This window comes from Dendropsophus ebraccatus, chromosome 8 (genome assembly GCF_027789765.1).
Source record: "Dendropsophus ebraccatus isolate aDenEbr1 chromosome 8, aDenEbr1.pat, whole genome shotgun sequence".
Classification (NCBI taxonomy): domain Eukaryota; kingdom Metazoa; phylum Chordata; class Amphibia; order Anura; family Hylidae; genus Dendropsophus; species Dendropsophus ebraccatus.
In genome coordinates, this window is record NC_091461.1 from 95562078 (window position 1) to 95582866 (window position 20789).

General features: G+C 42.9%; 1 protein-coding gene across 5 annotated transcripts in view; it reads left to right on the forward strand.

Moving 5' to 3' along the window:
• Positions 1-20789, forward strand: part of RALGPS2 (Ral GEF with PH domain and SH3 binding motif 2) — a 133457-nt gene that overhangs the window by 100287 nt on the left and 12381 nt on the right. For 2 of the 5 annotated variants that reach the window (XM_069981125.1, XM_069981122.1), the window contains exons 9-15: positions 7489-7626; positions 7794-7884; positions 14043-14110; positions 15221-15356; positions 15528-15679; positions 17161-17215; positions 18370-18447. In XM_069981125.1, the coding sequence (XP_069837226.1) occupies positions 7489-7626; positions 7794-7884; positions 14043-14110; positions 15221-15356; positions 15528-15679; positions 17161-17215; positions 18370-18447 (718 nt within the window). Of the gene's footprint in view, positions 1-7488; positions 7627-7793; positions 7885-14042; positions 14111-15220; positions 15357-15527; positions 15686-17160; positions 17216-18369; positions 18448-20789 lie in introns of all 5 variants that reach the window. The other 3 variants (XM_069981121.1, XM_069981123.1, XM_069981124.1) reach the window with 3 other exon arrangements.

Consider the following 20789-nt stretch of genomic DNA (forward strand, 5'->3'; position numbering starts at 1 on the left):
CTATAAATCCCAGCATGCCCTGTCCCTTGTGTTGGAGCCTCTACATGCTTCCCATAGCGTTTGGCCCAGCCCCCTGTTGTTCCTGATTCCTATCGCTACCTGGTCCCAAGTCCTTGTTCCTGTTCCCCTGTGATACCATTGCTCCTGTGTTCAGCCTGCCACCTGCGGTTACACCCACAGACCTCTGCCAGCACCATCTCCTGCCTACTGCTCCTGCCACGCCTCGCCTGCCGTCACTAGCAACCAAGCCAGGGGTAGCGATCTGGGGGTCGCCTGCCGCAACAAGTCCATCCCGCCTTGCGGCGGGCTCTGGTGAAAACCAGCGGCCCCTTAGACTCCGCTCCCTGGTGAGGTTAGTGCCATCGCTGGTGACGGTCCAGTGGATCCACTACTCCAGGCGTTACACCTCTCCACGCTCCCCGGTGTTCTCTTTGCTTCTCCCCGCAGTCTCCAGTGGCACTTCAGAGCCAGTCTTTGAAGTGACAGGTTGCTCAGCCAATCACTTGCCCTGTGTCAGTGATTAGCTGAGCAGTCTGTCACTTAAGAGACCGGCTCTGAAGTTGCATCTGCTGCTGCAGGGAGAGGCCAGGAAGACACCAGGGAGAGCAGAGAGGTAATGTATAAACTTTCTTATTTTATTTACAGATTCATCAGCCATTGGCCACATATCACTATTACACGTAGCGGCGCGTGGTCGGCAGACTATATTGTTAGCTTAGGAGCAAAAGACACGAACAGCCAATCGCTGTCATCAGCTGATAGTTGTCTTAATTACACGGAGAGATAATATGCTGAATTAGCCTGATTTAGCATTTTATCGCCCTTTGTAGCAGGGCTCTTGGAGAGAGACAGAAAAAGTTGGGCTGTTTGCTTGCACAATGGGCCAGTCTGCCAACTTAAGATGTTTCCCTCTGCTCCTGAACAGTAAGTGAAGGCTTCCCTCCTCTCATCTCTCACCATTCATAAAGTCATCTAATGTAGATATATGTTAAGAGACCTCTCAACATAAAATAAACCGTAGTGTGCACAGAGGGCCTCATTCTAGTGGGGTACAGCCTCAATGGGCTGGCATCTGCCACCAGTGACCCACATTTATAATAAAACTGCTGTACAGACCTATCAGCTCTACTGTGAGATATAAGCTTAATGCAGGGGTTGGATAGAAATGAATGGTACTGTATATGGCTATGGACATTCCAAGTAAGTGGTAAATTGGGTGGCGGTCATTAGGGTCACGTTAATGTCGTCAGTAGCTTTTGGAATCCACCAGCTTATTGGCCCTTGTTGAATACAATTCTAAAAAGCTTCATACAAGAGAAATGTTCAAAGAAACACTTAAAGAGTCACTGTCGTATTTTTTTTTTTTGCAGAATTCAATAGTCCAGGCGATTTTAAGAAACTTTGTAATTGGGTTTATTAGCCAAATCTGCCATTATCTGCATGTAAAAAGCCTTTTCCCAGGTCCCCCCCTCCTTCCTCTTTTTCATCCACTCTGAAAAATCTGAAAAGTGTGACTTGTTGCAGGAGACGTCCCCTGTCTGTTCTAGGGAGAGGGGAGGGGGGAGGAGGAAGGAGGGAGTTAGCCGGCAGCAGAAAGCAGATAACAGAGGATTACAGGCAGGGAGCTGGGTGACAGCTGTAATCCGAGCTCAGACAGGTCACTGGTGACTGTCACAGGAGATATCCCGTGAGGAATTTGTAGATTAACTCTTTGTTGTCCTGTTTTGGTCTTTTCTTTAGCTCTCTCCATAGGAGAACAATGAAGACAGGGGGGAGAGCTTCAAACTGCTTTTTCATGATAAAAATGCATTTTTCGGATAATAAACCCAATTACAAAGTTTCTTAAAATTGCCTGGACTATTGATTTCTGCAAAAAAAAAATTCACGACAGTGACACTTTAAGTATTTTTTCATTTGACGTTGGAGTAATTGCTCTGACAGAAGAGCTTGTTTATTGGTTTTATTCGCTCAGACCCGGGCATGTGCAAAGAGCATTACACAAAACACATATACTTTTTCGGAATACTTTTTCCACCGCTCCGTCTCTATATTCCCAGGCAAGGCTTGTTTGATTTCTGGGTCTCGCGTCATCTGTTTAATTCATCTTAAAAGTACAGTAAAGGATGTATTGATTGAGGAGCTGGCCAGAAATTTGCCCAGAGGAAACAGAACTCAACGTATATTTCCGCTGTTGATTAACCACATGTTTTAGTGGACACAGAGACTTGTGGTCAGTGCGTAGAGGCCCCTGCTGTGCAAACACCACATCGTACGGCTCCTAGGTTTACAGTAAAAATATTCAACGCCTTAACTCTTTCTTCTTAACATATAACTTTCAAAAATGTCTTCCTCTAGCTGGTGGCCAGAAGGGAACGGGATGGCATGAGTTTAAATATGATTTATTGGCAACTAGCAAAGTCCTATAAAGAAGCTTGTGATATGAGGATGTTGAAAGTCATTCTTTATATATTTTTTTTATACAGATAACGGAGTTGATGACATTCTATTATATATTATAAAAATCTATAGATATATTAAGTGAGACTATACTAATGGGCCCTTAAGTCTTAAAGTGTCACTGTCGTTAAATTTTTGTTTTCAGAAATCAATAGTGCAGGCGATTTTAAGAAACTTTGTAATTGGGTTTATTAGCTGAAAAATGCATTTTTAATCATGAAAAAAAGAGTTTGAAGCTCTCCCCCCTGTCTTCATGGCTTGCTTATGTAGAGGGGAGGGGTGGAGAGAGATGAGGCACCAAAACAGGACAACGAAGAGTTAATTTACAGTTAATCACCGGGCTATCTCCTCTGACGTCAGCACTGACCTCTCAGACCTCTGAATGCTGCTGTCACTCACCTCCATGTTGTGTAATCCTTTGTTCTCTGCTCTCTGCTGCCGACTAACTCCCTCTTCCACCCTCCCCTCTCTATTGAACAGACAGGCTTTTGTCTGATGCAACAAGTCACAATTTCCTGATATTTTGCAGTGAATGGAAAAGCGGAGGGGGGGGAGACCTAGGAAAAGGCGTTTTGAGTGCAGATAATGGCATATTTGCCTAATAAATCCAATTACAAAGTTTCTTAAAATCGCCTGAACTATTTATTTCTGCAAAAAAAAAAGACAGTGACTCTTTAACTACTGTCTTTGATGTTTAAAGAGGACCTGTCACCCCCATGCCGTGTCACCCCCCCTGACAGGAGAGTCCGATGCCCATAGAGAATGACAGAGAATCGGACTCCCCATTCATTCTCTATGAGCGGAGTCAAAATCAAGTAGCCTAGTACCAGAGTACTTCATAGCACTGAACACCCCTGGAGTGCTCCTTACATACTAATAATAATGGGTGGACTAATACCCCAGCAATAAATGTCTTGAGGGTGTACCTAATGGGATCACCAATAGGAACAGATAGTGGTTGACAAATGGACGTCTTAATAAGATAGGATAGAATATAACCACTGCTCCTAAGGTTTTGCAGATACTCATCTGTTGGGTCTTTTAGCTGGTAATGTATAGTTCTGAGAGACTTGTACGCTTAGTTTCCAGCACAGGGTTAGGACGTTTCTCTACTGAGGGACAGTGACAACCTTTCATCACAGTTTGTTATATGGAGATACGTATAATTTAAAGATTTGCAGAGGAAGGCCTTGTCCAGCCATTTTCTCGTGGCCATGTGGTTGTTTCCCTGGCTTTTAAAACCTAAAGATTTTACTTCAAGATATTTGGCAGCCATGCTCTGTAATTGAGGGACTCTCCTAACCTGACTAGGGGAATTCACAATCCAGCTGTCAGTTTTTTCCACAGCTTTTATTGACTTCTGTAAGATCCCCTCCAGCCCACCATATACCCCTTTTTTATTTTTCCTCTTCTTCTCCTCTCCATATGTATAAATCTGTTCATCTAGTTGTTTTTTCCCCCCCTCCGCTCGCTTTCCATTATGTCATTCTAGTGTCCAGTCCAGATGTGTTGGTCTTCTCTTAAAGGGGTTATCCAGCGCTACAAAAACATGGCCACTTTTCCCCCTACTGTTGTCTCCAGTTCAGGTGCAGTTTGCAATTAAGCTCCATTTACTTCAGTGGAACTGAATTTCAAAACTTCACCCAAACTAAAGACAACAGTAGGGGGAACGTGGCCATGTTTTGTAGCGTTGGATAACCCCTTTAATAATGTTACATAGCAATTCACATTTTAATCACTTTTTCAATTAATTTTCTTTCTATTCAGATAATCTTGTGGCCCCTGATGGTGTGGGGCTCATTGTAATAATGCTTTCTCTTTGCTTTTCAATAAAAATTTGACCATGAGAAGGAAGTTGCATACAAACACTGAATGGGCATGTTATACACCCCATTTAGTAGCTTGTTGGATCTTCTTTAAAGGGGATGTCCAAGGAGTCAGAAAAGTGTTACCTTTCCTTGCTCCCCGATGCACAAATTTTACTTCTGTCCTGCCTCAGTGGTATAACTTCCAAGATGGGGGGTCAGGTTCTCTATCACAGACATCACATGAAGACAAAGGTAATACTTTTTCTGTTCTTTGAAATAACCTGTTTAGGAACCACAGCAGTTTTTCATGGTATTGAATCATTCTGCCGAATACTGGCCCATATCGACCGGATAGCTTCTCGCAGTTGCCTCTTATAAGTTGGGGATACTGACATGCCCAGAACAGCCCTTTCTACTTTATCCCAGGGATGCTTTATAGGATTAAGATCTGAGGGCTGTGAAGTTCAGGGCGGAGACTCCTCCATCAGGTTACTGGAACCAGTCCATGACTATACAACCCAAGTGGGGGAAAAAAAAGAAAAAATTGGCCGCACATCTATGACTCTGTTCTCACTGCAGGTTGCACACTGCTTGTGGCTAAAGTACAATGAAAATGCTAGAGTAGGGACCATGTCTCGAGGACGCCTTAACATGGCGACATGGTACACTCTGATCAAATACTTTGCTAAGATCCTCACTTTTTAATATCTACAGAGCAGGTGTTTACCGTGTGTACACTGGGAGGAGTATATACGGAAGGCCCTTGCACCTGTGGGTTGCTGCTGCACCTTCTGTTTTTTTGTCTATACAACCCAAGTGGCACGGTGCATCGTCCTGCTGACACAGGGGAAACGGCTGCCGTAAAAAGATTAACGTGGTTGGCTGCAATACTCGGGGGTGCTTTTCCCCGGCACCTGGGCTGGAGTAGCAGGTAGCGGAGCAGCACTAAAAGGCAGGCTGCTTGATGAGCGGAGCGCAGTTGAAATGAAGCGTTTTGCTTTGTTTAGATAAGCGATTAGCTCATAACTAGTTATCATGTTAGTAGGAGACTTCTATATACAGTTTTCAGTTCCCATAAACCATGTTCTTTGTCAGTCCCAATTATGTTTGCCTGTCCAAGTAGGAAGGTAATGCTATACCTAGTTACACCATGGAGGGTTCATCCAGAGACCACTGCGATAGTGTTTTCAGATCATGTTCATCCTACTGTACATAGTTCCTATGCTGTTTTATACAGTGAGTTATGAGGCAGCTCTTTGTTATATGTAAGCGCTGTATCTACAGTACACAATGGGAAATATCTCCTTAGATTTATTTAGCGAGGTTAATTGTCGTATTTGTGTCTGTATGCAAAGTAACTGCTGCCGGCAATTCATAATGACCTCCGCTCTAAAAAACTCCCCGCCTGACGTATAAAGACATGACTTCAGTTACAGGGGACTGATGACGGTAGTTAAAGTTTGGGTGACCCGTGCATTTTTAAAATTGCTGTAATTTTATTTTTTTCAATTGAAAAAAGGGATAATAATTTTACTGTTACAATGTTTGCGTAGTTTGGCCCCAAGTACTGTAAGTGAAATTTTTAGTTTTTTCCTCTGTTACTGGTCCGACATTAAAAAGGCACTGTCACCATAAAAACTTTTGACATGTCCAAGAGACATAACAAAAGATGAGAAGATCCAACAGCATTAGGATATATAGTGCACAAACATCTAGGTTATAGTGGTTAATGCATGCAGGAGAGTTCACAATTCCACCGTGGACACAGGAACGACTTGAAGACTCCCACAGCATCTAAGATATTATCAAGGTCCGAGCTTCATTACAACATCTGGTACAAGAAATGCAATGTTTTGAGCGTCAAAGGTCTTTTTTGAGCATGCTTGAAAGAGACCTTGGACTGTCAAAATGTTGCATTTCTTGTACCAGAGGTTGTAATAAAGCTCGAACCTTGATATCTTGTAGGCTGTGGGAGTCTTTCATCTCTACATGTCAGAGAGAGATGTCAAAAGTTTTGATCAGTACAGATCTTATTGTTCTGACCCTAACTGATTGAGAAAACGAGGAGGGAGAAGCTGCGCTCAGCGCATCCCTCTCCCGACTCTGGTTCTTGTGACGAGACTGCCTCATAATGTAAGTCTATGGGGCACGTTTTCACTGACACAGAGAGGGGAGCTGACCATACTCATTCTATTGATCAGTCAGGGTCTGAACATTCAAACACTGAATGATAAAAATTTTTTACATTTCTCTCTAGAAGTCTAGTCCTTAATGATGGTGAGGAGATACCCGCTCACTGTGGAGGACCAGCTAGTGCATTCAAGTGTACCTGTCACAAAAAAAAAAAACTTTTGAAAGTTTTTTTTTTTTTGGTGACAGGTACACTTTAATGCACTAGCTGGTCCTCCACAGTGATCGGCTATCTCCTCACCATCATTTAGGACTAGACTTCTAGAGACATTTCTTCCTATTATGGGGCTAAGGGATTTTATGTAAAATAAGTCATAGTAGTTTGTGCAGCTAGAACCAGAGTTTATGGCTGCCCAATGTGGTTGCCGTCCTGAAACGGGCACTTTGAAAGGGGCTCGTGGGGAGTCCGGTCTTCCAGCCATCCATGATGCTCCTCCCAGATGTCTCACGCACACACATAAGCAAATGAGGCATTTAATTGCAATTGCTGATTTGCATATAAAATAAACTACAAATTTTTTTATAACAGTGTTGAGGACCAAGGTAAGAAAGATACCCTCCTCGTCCTCAACGCCTCGTGCACCATAGGGACATATCCGCACGTTAGATACTTCTAACCTGCTGTTGGTTTCCCTTCAATAAATGGCTTCAGAGGGAAATTACTACGTAATTTCTTTTGATCTGTGCACTATATGTCGACAACTACTGAGTGCCCATAATCATACCAGCCATAGTGCTCTTTTGTCAGAAGACAAGTCATAGAGGTCTGGTAGGTGACATCCAAATGTAGGTGGTCTTTCCCTGGTATCTTCCACTATATGATACCAACATGTGAGCTGCCACTGCTGTAACACTTTGTCTATTATGTGGAAGTACACCTGCGCATGTGAATGCTTTCCAGAGTAGAATAATAACATCAAAAACATGGGACCTCCATGCTTTCTCTGTTTTGCTGCAGTACCACATGCTTAAGACCTGTTTTCATTGGTCAGATGAATTAAAGTCCCCCCTCCCCCCTCTAATGTCTTCACAGGTATTTACCTCTCAGACCTCACATACATAGATTCTGCATATCCGTCTACGGGCAGTATCCTGGAGAGCGAACAGCGATCGAATCTAATGAACAACATCCTGAGGATAATCTCTGACCTGCAGCAGTCCTGTGAATATGGTAAGATAGGGATGGTGCTGTACATTGCTGGTAGCATTTGCATTTTTTTCTTTTCTGTTTCATTCAGTGTTATAACATGGCTCATTGAATGAGAATATAGCTTAGCCAACCATAGTTGATGGATTAGCCAATGTAAGCAAGTTAACCATCCTTGTGCTCCTTTGCAGACATCCCTGTGTTGCCGCATGTCCAGAAGTACCTGAACTCTGTGCGCTACATTGAGGAGCTGCAGAAATTTGTAGAAGACGATAATTATAAGTAAGTTTTGCAGCTCAGCTTGTCCTCCTGCTACTTACCACCTCAATCATGTCTGTATCAGTCCTAACCTAAGCGGCAGTCTATGGGTAACCCTATAAGATTATCTGCTGTAATTGCCTGGGATGAGATACCTCTATAGAATTATTCCTTTAAGTCTATCCAATGTGCCCAGTGCAGTGCTGTGAGTTAAATTCCTTTTATTATATTATTTAAGGAGTTACTGTCACAAAAAAAAAAACTTGACACAGACATGTCAAAAATTTGTATCAGTTGGGGTCTGGATGTTCAGACCCCGCCAATTGTTAGATGGAGCGGAAAGAAGCATGTGACAGAGTGCTTCTCTTCAGCCACTTGCTGCCCTCCTGTCTCATTGCTGAAGCTGGGCTTTATAGAACCAGACCGGGACAAGCACCCAGCCACGTGTCTGTCTCAGCTCTTTGCTCTTTGTGTATCAACCAATGGGATCTGAGCGCCCTGACCCGTCAAAACCATTAACGTGTCCGTATATGTATATACATTGTTGGTGCATAAATAAGATGACTGCTGAAAATGACCGCTCTTAGCACTATAAGCAGTGGCCTAAAAATGTCACTGCAAAAACATCACGGCACCCCCATCACACCGCTATCCCCAGTGTACTATATCTTGATCTAAAACGTTTCCAGACACGCGCCATTTTTAGAATATTAGCAGTTCTGTTATTTTTTTAAGCCGTTTTTCTGTATTTTAAAGCATCTTAGTTCACCTTTAATCATAGTGATTAATCTGAGCTCATGTTAGAGTCTGGCCATAAAATATGGTTTCCCAGCTGTGTAGTTAAAGGTTATAGTGGGTTGTTTTTTTCCTTTGACTCTGGCAGAAGTAGATTAGCAATGCTGTAAAGCCTGGTTGCAGACATCAGGGTTGTTTCAGAAGTGCAGTCACATGACCACCTTTCCTGCCGCTGAATACAGATGTTTCGTCTGAAGAGCTTACAAGACAGGCACGTTTGCAGTTCTTGGGATCTTGTCTCATTGTAATGTTAACAAATGTTAAATGTCAGGTTCAAAGAGAGCTGCGACCCTTGGCTATATAGCAGCTGTTTACTAGCATGCCCTGACAATGATGGGTTAAAATCTTATTATAATGCAAAGAAGTGAACTGGGGGCGGGGCACAACATTAATTTGGACATGTATGTATAGTTATGACATTCAGTGGATGTTGAACTTACTGCATAACTGGAAACCAAACCAGCTCCTACACTAGCTGTAAGGAATGCATGGGAGTGCAGGAAACAAAGGGTCCCCATGCATCCATATTGCGAAAAAAGGTTCCTTATTCATATATCTTACTCCAACGCACATCTGGCTTGGGTAAGGCTTGTAAGTTCCAGAAATGCATTGCTTTTACCTGTCCTGTGTTTTGAAGCCATAAATAAGTAAAGGGATTATCTTTACTACCTGTTACTGATGGTCCGGCACTTCTCCGTTTTCTTATAATGTCGCAGAACAACCACTTACCGGATTCCATGCCTGACATATGGAGCCCCTGCAGCTCTAGATTATTTCATAAAGGACTATGCACCACTATACAGCTTGGTGCACTCGGTTCACTGTGTGTTAGGCTGGGTTCACACTACGTTTTGCAATACGTTTTTTTGCAAAAAACGGTTGCAAGTGTGTGCATCCGTTTTGATCCGTTTTTCCATTTACTTCCATTATAAAGAAAAACTGATCCGTTTTTTTAGCAGACACAAAAACGTGGTCAACCTAATTTTTGTGTCCGCTAAAAAAAAAAAAAAGAAATCTGATCCGTTTTGATCCGTGTTTTTTTTTTAAATAATGGAAGTCAATGGAAAAACAAATCAAAACAGATGCACACACTTGCATCCGTTTTTTTCTATCCGTTTTTCATCTATATTTTGCAAAAAACGGATTGCAAAAATGTAGTGTGAACCCAGCCTAAGGTGGAGGATGCATGAATGTACCTAAATATTTTAGATTAGCAACCTGTCCTGAAAAAAAAAATTCTTATTGTTTTTGACCATTTTGGAGCCTGTTTCAGATCCCTATTTTTACTGTCCGTAAATGCGTAGGTTTGCTTACATACTCTATCAGCAATCTGTTTCATACACGCAGTGCGAGACTAAAGCCATCTCTGGGTTGTGTATGACGGAAAGCAGCAGACATTTCTGATTTCTGAAGCAATTGTAAACAGATGCCGGGAAATACTCTATGAAGTGGGAGAGGGAAGGAAGGGGAAAATAGTGTGACTAGCAAAGGTTATGGAGTGCCCAGTGGGGACTAAATGTTCGTGACTAGGAAATGCTGCAGAGGTAGTATTTCATACACAGATCTGTATCATGGGGTACAGTATGGCCCAATGGGGGAAATTTATCATGGGTTAAAGTGAACCTGTCAGCAACTAAACAGGGGGTGTAAGGTTTTTCATCAGGATACTGGGCATACTTTTATATCCCCGTAGATAATAAATATGTAAGCAAGGCGCAATTGCCCAGCGGGCGCTACACATCTCCTCTTAGGGTTCTATTACATGGAGTGATTTTTAACGATTAGCGATAAACGATCGCAAACAAGATTGTTTATCGTTAACTTGAAATCGTTCACCATATTACACAGAATGATAGTCGTTTGTTACGATCGTTACTGCGATCGTTACTATGATCGTTTAATGTTGATCCCAGCAAAACAATGGACAATGTGCAATTACACTGAACGATTAGTGAACAAATGAGTAACTTGAGCGAACGAATGTGGAATTACAGCGAACGATTATCGATAATTTTAGGTTCAGATCTAAATCAACGAGCGACGACATACGAACGATTTTTCGATCCTTACCTGCAACTACACAGAACGATTATCATTTAAATTCGAATGATATAACAATTTTTTTACGCACGATAATCGTTTCATGTAATAGGGCCCTTACTTTCCACCTCCATGCCCACTGTCAGTCAAAGGGAGGTAGGCGTCTGTAGGAGGGGGCATGGACAGTAAATAAGAGGATATGGGCTGGTAACACTGGGTTCTTGTTATGCTGGGCAACACCACTTTGACTTTTGAGCCTTGTTTACATATTAACAAAAAGTCTTATTCTCAGTACTGGATAGGAATATGTGACCCTATATGTTTGGTCTCGGGCTGGGCTAAAAATGGGAAGAGGGGAGGGGAATTACTTGTCTTCCCCGATTCCCCACAGTGCCTTTCCCATGATGACTGTTCCTGGTTAAACCAATCACTTACCATAGTGGGCACTTCCTTCATGCGGAAACGGGAACAGGCAGTCCTGATCAGCCAGGACCAGGCCCCATGGATGGATGCAGTAGAGGAGCAGGGCAGGTAAGTAGACGTTTGTTAGGAATGCACCATTATTTCACGGTAATGCCTTTCCACATTTGTACATCAATTTATCTTACGAAAAAGTAACACCATTGATAAGCGGGGAACATATAAAGAACATCCAGTGCTTTCCCTGTAAGATATATAGCAGATAAATAGTGCTCTTATTAGGATGTGCTCCTCGAATTCCCATTGGGTAATGTGTAATGAATTATTGTATTTGGCCAGCACTGGATTACTACCAGATGAGAGACTCGTTTCTTCCTATCTGCTCATCTCTTTTTACGCCCAGTTTTTGTATTTATTAAACAATTGTCTGATGTGAGAACAGTCTAAAGAATTATCAGTGGAAAAAACAATACTGGATCCTTTATATTCGCCAGCACGCTCCAGGCAACGCCAAACAATCAACTCATCTAATATCTGCAAGGCCTACTGTATGTAACCCCTTCAGCCAGGGCTCAGACACACTGAACAAGATGACAAGACCTTGTAGCAGTCATGTCAGGTGTATGAGGCCAGGCACTTTTTCCGCTCCAACCTCTGGGAGACTGGAATCGCTCCTCTTCATGGAGATTATGTAGAGGTTTCAGGTCTCAGGACTACATGATGAGTGCTGTCTTTCAGGGAAATAAAAGATTGCAGCTGCTGCAGAACCTCTGGCTGACAAGGAGGAAGAAAGTTCTGTGATGGATGTGACATGTCAGATGTTTGTTAAAGTGATAGTAAAATCTGATGCGTACCTAGTGCAGGCAGTACCAGTCATGGTCTGTACTATGCATAACACAATAATAGTTTTGTCTGGATTGCCCCTTTAAAGTCTGCACAGGATGTGCCATAAATTTCTGATAGATGGGGGTCCCATCTCTGGGACCTGCACCTGTCTCTAGAATGGGGCCCTCCTGACCCCAGGATTATGAAAACATCTGGGTGGGCTGTTTTATGCTCTTTAGTTCCCCTGGGTGGAGTTAAAGGAAGAAACCGTATCGCTTGTGATGTTTCTATAACTCCCATTTACTTCTGCAGGCGGTATGGATACTGTGTAGAATAGCCCACTCATAACCCCAGCCAGACCAGATCGGGAGGTGGGGGGGGCTCCATTATAGAGATAGCAGCGGGTCCCTGAGGTGGCTCCTCTATCAGACAGTTATGGCATACTCTGTTTGTGAGAAGTCCGGTAAAATTTTTTATTAAAGTATTGTATTGCCCCCCAAAAGTTATACAAATCCCCATTATACACTTATTACGGGAAATGCTTATAAAAGTGCTTTTTTCCCTGCACTTTCTACTACATCAAGGCTTCACTTCCTGGATAACATGGTGATGTCACTTCCTGAATAACATGGTGATGTCACGACCCGACTCCCAGAGCTGTGCGGGCTGTGGCTGCTGGAGAGGATGATGGCAGGGGGATGCTTAGTGTCCCTCCAGTGCCCTGTGTCCCGTGTCCCTCAGTGTCCCCCTGCCATTATCCTTTCCAGCATCCACAGCCGCACAGCTCTGGGAGTCGGGTCGTGACATCACCATGTTATCCAGAAAGTGACATCACCATGTTATCCAGGAAGTGACATCACCATGTTATCCAGGAAGTGACATCACCATGTTATCCAGGAAGTGACATCACCATGTTATCCAGGAAGTGAAGCCTTGATGTAGTAGAAAGTGCAGGGAAAAAAAGCACTTTATAAGCATTTCCCGAAATAAGTATATATTGGTGATTTGTATAACTTTTGGGGGGAATACAATACTTTAATAAAAAAAAATTGCCGGACTTCTCCTTTAAGTATATATGGCCTATGTTGCCATAACATTTATTCTCCTTTGCAGTCTTAATACGATGGGCTTAAGAAATGCAGTTATTTACATATCCATAGCATAGAAAATAAGTCATAAAATGCTTTACTCGCTCATACCCTGCAGACAATATCCATTTTGACTCCTACTGTAGTTTATAACATATATATATATATATATATATATATATATATATATATATTGTATGCTGCTTATCACTTGGTTGTGTCAGTTACATTTGACATATAAAATGTTTTGATCAGTTGCCGTCTGGATCTTTAGACCCCACCAATTACTAGACTGAACCAAGAGAAGAGCTCTGCTTAGTGCTTCTTCCTGTGGCTAACCATCTTTAGCTGCTAGAGATGGGGAGAGAAGTGCTCAGCCCAGGACCACTTCCAGCTCTTTCTAGCATTTGGTAGGAGTCTAAACACAGGCTGGAATGAGCAAAACTTTTGCCATGTTTCTGTGGTGTCCAATGTTTTCTTAAAGTGACCGTGACATCTCTAACGAGTCCCTGTTAGGCTTTTTAATGTTTCTGCAAACATCAATGATTTGATGAGTCCAAGTTGGTTCTGGTTATAAATATTACGTGGGTGAAGCGTCGCGTTACCGGTAACATCCAATCTCCATTTGTTTTGCTTGTGTTGATGTATATATGCATGACGTACCCAGTGTAATGCTCTACATATGTCTCGTCCATTTCTGTATTTCTGTCTCACTTAGAATTCTTTGTTCTTTATAAATTCTGTTTTCTTTCCATAAATGTAGTGAACTTCTCTTTCTATCATTGTAAACAGCGCTCCAGATGCCACATTTTCCGGTGATTGCCATACGCATCCATCGTGTTGATGGCTTCAGTGTGCTTTCTTTGACTTTGTTCACAGTTTACATTTCCAGGGGTCTACAGAGCTGGGAACGTAAACTATCCAGAGGCGCAGAGTTGATAGAACATATGGCTGTGTGTGATGTGTGCCTTTTCATATAATCCTTCTCATGCTACGTGATTATCATTCCTATAGGTTATCTTTAAAGATTGAACCGGGGACCAGCACTCCGCGTACTGCAGCATCTCGGGAGGATTTAGTAGGTACGTCTTACTAGCTTTGCCTTATTATGGAGCTAGCTTTTACTTTTACCATTTTACTAGACAATGCAATAGAGCACTTTAACTTGTGATTAGAGGGAATGAACACTTTGGGTAGCTGGTCCTTTACTCTGCACGCACTGATTAAATACATCATAGACCTCACAGACTCTGCTCACTGAGGGATACGTTTAAATGCTGCCTATGGAAGTCTATGGAAAGGGGAGAGAGAAATAGGGATGAATTCAGCTTGTAGAAGGTGTAATATATTTCTTATACATTGCTTTAATAAAATTAAATTATGTTGTAGTATAATTTTATTTGAAGCAAAAAAGTATAGTTTCTATTAACACATATACTTACCTTCACTGGCAGCAGAAAAGGGCTTAGCCTGTTCCATTGGTCTTATCTAGCACTGCCGCACTGAGCTATACAGAGCATGGTCTTGTTCCCCTAATGTACTGTATATTCTTACATACAGAACTCGTCGGGGGGACTGCCCAAAACAATCGCTGTCTGGTTTCCTCTGCAAAGCTGTTGCTAAAACCACTAAAAGCTTGCTGTGTAGAGGCTGACAGACACATCGATCACATCAGGCAGCTTCCCCCAAGGTACTGTATACGTATACTGGAACGGGACCCTGCTCTGTGTGTAGTGGTGTGCGGCAGTGCTAGGTAAGAGCAAGGGATTGGGAACTGTGGTAAGTGCGGTTTCTGACACAAACGTCAGTGGCAGGAGAGCTGGCCATGTCACTCCTTACTGCTGCCAGTGAATGGAAGTATATAGGTAAATAAAGTAAATTAAAGTTATATTGCAAAACTGGTAAAAAAACAAACAAACAACAGATAGAACTTCTATGATGGCCAAAAATACTTCTATTACTCCTTGACACATATATCACCGCCTAATCTGAAGCAGTGCCTGAAAGAACAGGTATGTTTTATGGCGAACGTCTTCCTCTTCCTAACACACAAATGCCCAAATAGTCTCTTGAGAGCACATAGACTGACAAGATGAAGTAGCAGCAATAAAAAGTACTGTATATGACTTACAGCTTTATTATTGGCTAATGCAATGCACTAAATCATCGAAATCCTTACTTTGTTTTGTTAGGTCCTGAAGTAGGAGCGTCACCACAAAGTTCTCGCAAAAGCATTCCAGTGGAAGGAGTGCTGCTGCCCCCGACGCCACCATCACCTCGAAATCTTATTCCTCATGGGCACCGCAAATGCCACAGTTTGGGTTACAAGTAAGTACTCTCAGGCTTCTGAAATGCGCTGGAAGCAGCCCATAAACCACATGGTCTGGCACATGGCTCGCTTTCCCTGCGCCTTTGCTACTAGAGGGAATTCTCTCATTTTGACTACACTCTTTATTACACTGCATTCAAAATATTATTGTTGGATATTTTCTTATTTAGCTTCATCCACAAAATGAACACAGCCGAATTCAAAAGTGCAACATTCCCAAATGCCGGACCACGCCACCTTCTAGACGACAGTGTCATGGAGCCACATACACCATCCAGAGGGCAGGCGGAAAGCTCCACGCTTTCTAGTGGAATATCCATAGGTAAGTGTAAGTATCTGAAAGCACCATCATGGATTCTGCACCGTCTGGCTTCATGTAATACTCTTACAAGCTTGTTCTTGTTGATGGAATTGCTTAGAAGCATGAATGGAGGCTTTACTGTACATTACTAAGTGTATAGTAATGCACAGGCATCTTCCTTAAAGGGATTGTGTCGCCTAGATTTCTTAGTAGTTTTGATCAGTCTGGATCTGGATGCACAGCTGGGAGAAGTGCATGGCTAAGCGCTGCACTCTATATCTTGTTTTTGGAGTCTCGCTCCTGATTCCTACAACAAGCCAGGGAGTGAAGCACTCGGTCATGCTCTTTATTCGGCTCAATCTAGCCATTGGTTCAATTCTGAACATCCACATCCCGTCCGATCAAAACGTTTGTGTCTGTATGACGTAAAGTTTTTAGTTTCTTTTAAAATTACAGCAACTCCTCAGTGAACCCTTTACATGGTTGAAACAATCAAGCGATGATTTGCGCTGCTGTTACATGCATGTCACCATAGGCAGAGGTGCGGCTAATGTTACTGTTCCAGCAATTTGGGTCTTTTACATGGGAGTATTAGGCCCATAAGCCAGCAGTGCTCTCGGCCTGAGCGCTGAGGGTGTGGAGGACGATGTGAGACCAGCACTGCATACTTGTAACGCTTTAATAAACACACACTGAATTTTTTGGCCTCTTCCAACCTGGCTGCCGTCTGTATTTCCCCATAGTGATAAATGTGCATTTACTTGTTAGATAATTGGAGTTTATTCCAGTGTTTCTGATAATTTGAGGCTAGTCTGGAATAAGGGATTGTAATAAAATTCCAGCCTTATCTGTAGTAATAAGAGTCCGATCCTCACACCATTCCAGAGAGATGGGAGCAGCAGGATAAAAGCTTTGAGAATTTGTACATTTTGCATGTGTTACTTGTGGGCATTTTGTTTAGAGTACATTTTTCTATGTATAAGAACAGAAGGTTTTTTACAGCTCTGAACAAAGTGTTAGGATGTACATATAAGTGATATTCCTTTACTCCAAAGTCCAGTAGTCCAGAAAGTTTAATAAAGCAGCATTTGTTTCCAGCTGAGAATTGCACCATGGTATGGAATTGGCAAGAAGGTACTTGGTCTGGTACTAATTGGGCCCAATTGATGCTAAATCAAAGCAGTTTTACTATACATGTAATAAAAAAAAGAAGAAAAATCTTTCAGACTGGGCTGGTTGTCAAGCACCCCATGAGCTGTAGCTGCACACAGCAGAGCTGCTTCCTGCGTATGTCTCCTGCTGTAGGAGCCTGGAGCAGAGAAACAGATGGCATACGTCACCTAAGAGTTACCATCTGATCTTTGTGTCGTTTTATTCAGGCATCATCCTATGTTCTTGGAACATTCTTCACAATTAGGACTTGTGCTCAGATAATTTATACAACCTCTTAATGTCTTCCAGCTCCTGGGACTTCTGTGTTGACTTTTTCTTTTTTAATGTAGGGAGCAGCGATGGTTCTGAGCTCAGTGAAGACATGTCATGGCCGGCATTTGAAAGGTAAGACGGCATCTATATAACTATTGTAACCCACTAAAGATCTGCTTGTGTGTATTTTATTATAATTCCGCTATTACGCTTTGCTCACGCTGCATTTACGGCATATGTCTGCTATATGCTTAGGGAAAGCTTATGGTGCATATGCCAAACGTATTAACTGATCCCATTCATCCAATGGGTGCCAAAAAAGTGCCTTCTAGATTTAGTCAAAGAAAGTTTTTGGTTTTTTTAATACAGACTGAATGAAGGTGTTCAGATTACTGTTCCGATTTTGTGGGCTGAAATGATCAATGATTTTTCCACATTTTTGGCCACCAATCACTACAGAGTGTTGGGAGACTGGGGGAGGGGGTTGCTTTGTGTGCTTGTAGTAATCTACTCTCCTGTGGCCATCAGAAATCCCATTTAAAGCATACAATTTTAGGTTATGTCCCCTTACAAGTTATTTGGCAACTGTGATCTGTGACTACAGGATAGCAAAGGTGCCAACAAGGCAGGCTGGGGTAGTCTGAGACACTCCTCCTGTCTCCTCATTGGTTCTGGCTGCTGCTCTCTCCTGCCCTCTGCAGCCCTGCCTTCTCTGATTGGCTGCTCTTCATAGGCACAGGCCCATCACAGCTGGAAAGTCAGGGCAGGGAGAGTGGACCCCTACAAAAAGATAGCCTGAAAAAAAGAAGGTAGTATGAGCCTTGAGAAAGGAGGAACCTGGAGACTCACTCTAATTTAAGAAAATACATCCTTTTGGCATGGTTGCAGAACCGAGAAGCCGAGTGGGCCCCTTTTAGATGTAGGAAGATTGTTCTATTTTGTCAGGTGACGATCTCCAGCAGGATGTGAACCAGGCTAAAATATTACCATATTATTCAGCTTTCAACAATTCCGGTTATATGGGGCTGAGTTACTCACAAGCCAGTCAGATAGTGAATGTTAAGACTATTAACAGCTCTTAAGAATACAGAGGAACAACTGCAGAAGCATAGATGTTTGTACGGGAATCTTGCTTGCAACAAAAGCCTAAAAAATTAGCACAACCTCAGAAGTTTCTGAAAGTGATGGTTACACTTTATGCTGAGAATATTGCTGCCTGTTGTATATTCTCTTTCTGTGATGCTAGACTATAAGTTACAATGATAACCTGTAATGAAATCCAACAGGAACAGGTTGTACCATTCTCTGGGTCCAATGACAAGAGGGACATGGAATGGCTACCGGGGCCCAATGAAGGCCAGCAGGTATACATAAGGCACTCTGGTGATGGGCTGTGGCACAGGCTGCATAGTTTGCCGTCTCTCGGTTGCTGGGTGCTCCTCTTCTGCTTTAAGAGCTTTTTCTTTTTGGTGTTTGCTGACTCTTAGTTTGTACACCTCTGTTAATCTACTATTTGTTTATGATTTTTTCCTATGCAAATAGCTTTCTTTTATGTAAAATAATTGTTAAATTCTTAACAGCAAATACAAAGCCAATAAGTGGTTTCCATTCACTTCCAGATAGTGAGACTGTAGATTCGGAGTGTTTGTTTCTCCAAACTGTAGAAATCGAGAAGGTTTTTGTTTTTTTTCTGTAATGAAAGTTGTTGAAATAATGCTCAGTCCTTGTGTGAACCATGTGTGTACTCTAAAACTGGTGTGGGCTTTATATAGTGCAGTATGGTGGTGCTCTTCTCCTGCACATAGTATGTCCACTGTACATACACAGTCCTTTTGACCTGTAGCAAAGGATAAAGACCATGCTAAAGCACCTATTCCACGGAGCGCTATTAGCACTCGTGTGCTCCTCGTTTCCCCCTATTACACACGGCAGCAGCGAGCGGGTGAGTCGGGGGGGGGACGGGTCTGCCCATAGAAGATAGCGCTGGTCTGCTGGCGCCGCTCCTATTGCACGGTGCGATGGCAGCAGATTGCTGCTATCGCAGTCGTTTGTTTTTCAACATGCATGAAAGACAAACAACGCAACAATCAGCCAACATGAACGATGCCGTTGCCTTCTATTCCACGGGACGATTATCGTCTGAATACAGCCGATAATCATTCCATGGAATAGGGCCTTTTAGAATACTTGCACAGCGGCTTCTGTAAGTGTCATCAGCCCTGACAACCGACATAGTGTTAGGCCCTATTACACCAACAGATTATGTGACTCAGAAATCTCAGTCTTTCTTTTCCTTTATTACCTGTTCCCTGTTTATAGTCTGTTCCTGGCTTTGGCTCAAAAAATCTGTCCTTAGTCCTTAATGCCCTTAGATAATAAAGTGTACCCTGTAGTTATAACTTTCAAATCTAAATCAATGTGAAATAAATCAAGTTTGTTATATACATTCATTATTTTTGCTGTAAAACAAAGCTGTACTTACCAGAAATCCAGGTCCAGCCTCCAGAAGGCAGATTTTCTAACTTTGCTGGTTGAAAAAAACAACAGACTAAACACATGAGAGAGTACAGAGAGTCACGGCTCAATGTGTCCATCAATCACATGACTGCCTTATCTGTGAGAGATCACATGGCCTGGGATACACAGGACTTTCTTTTTTCTGATGGAAGTGCTGTTTTCTCTTTAAAAAATTAAAATAAAAAAATGAATATAAATTGCAAACATGATTTATATCACTTTTGCTTTAGATTTTGAAAGTTATAACAAGAGGTACACTTTAAGGCACATGAGTGCCCAGGGGAAGGTATTTCCAGGGGTGGGCAATACAGACAGCAACCATGTTTATATAGACATGGAGGACAAGAACTCTGTGCAGTCCCGAACACTAGAAAATAATCTTTTATTACACATGGGTAAATACATCCCTATTTATATTACTGGTAAAACACTTGTTAGTTGTATTTCATTCCCCGCATACAAGGGCCATGCCATATGATTGCCTTTAGGATATATTTGATGCCATGATCCTGTGTGTTTGGGTGCCACTAGACTCTCCTCCATTGGCATTTGATTAGAGGGGGTAATGGATCAGGTATTTTAGATTTTAACATGCCAGAATAGGGCTGGGCGATTAATCGAATTAATTCGATTAATTCGCCCAGAAGGTTAGAATCGATTTGATTTTTTGTGAAAATCGTAAATTCGATTTTCACAAAAAATCATTGCGGGCAGAGAAGCGCGGAGAGTCAGTCGGGCGGGCGGACGGGAGGTGCAGGTGCCGGGCGGGAGATGGAGGGCGGGCAGCACTGCGTGGAGGTGCCGGCCGGGCATGAGGTGCAGGTTACGGCCGGCGGGAAGTGCGGGGGCGGCGCTGCGTGGAGGTGCCGGGCGGGCGGGAAGTGGGGCGAGGTGCAGGTCGGTCGGCAGTCCCCCAGAGCCGCGACCGACCTTCCCCAGCTGTACACATAGCATTCCGTTCCCCTACCGGCCACACATGCAGGTCCCGGTCTCTGCAGGAGGCTGCAGGGACTGTAGTGGTGATAGCGTCGCTGCCATTACTGGAGCTGTACAGCAGGATCTTCACCCCTGATCCCGCTGTACAGCTCCAGTAATGGCAGCGACGCTATCACCACTACAGTCCCTGCAGCCTCCTGCAGAGACCGGGACCTGCATGTGTGGCCGGGGTGAGGGGAGGAGGGCTATGTGT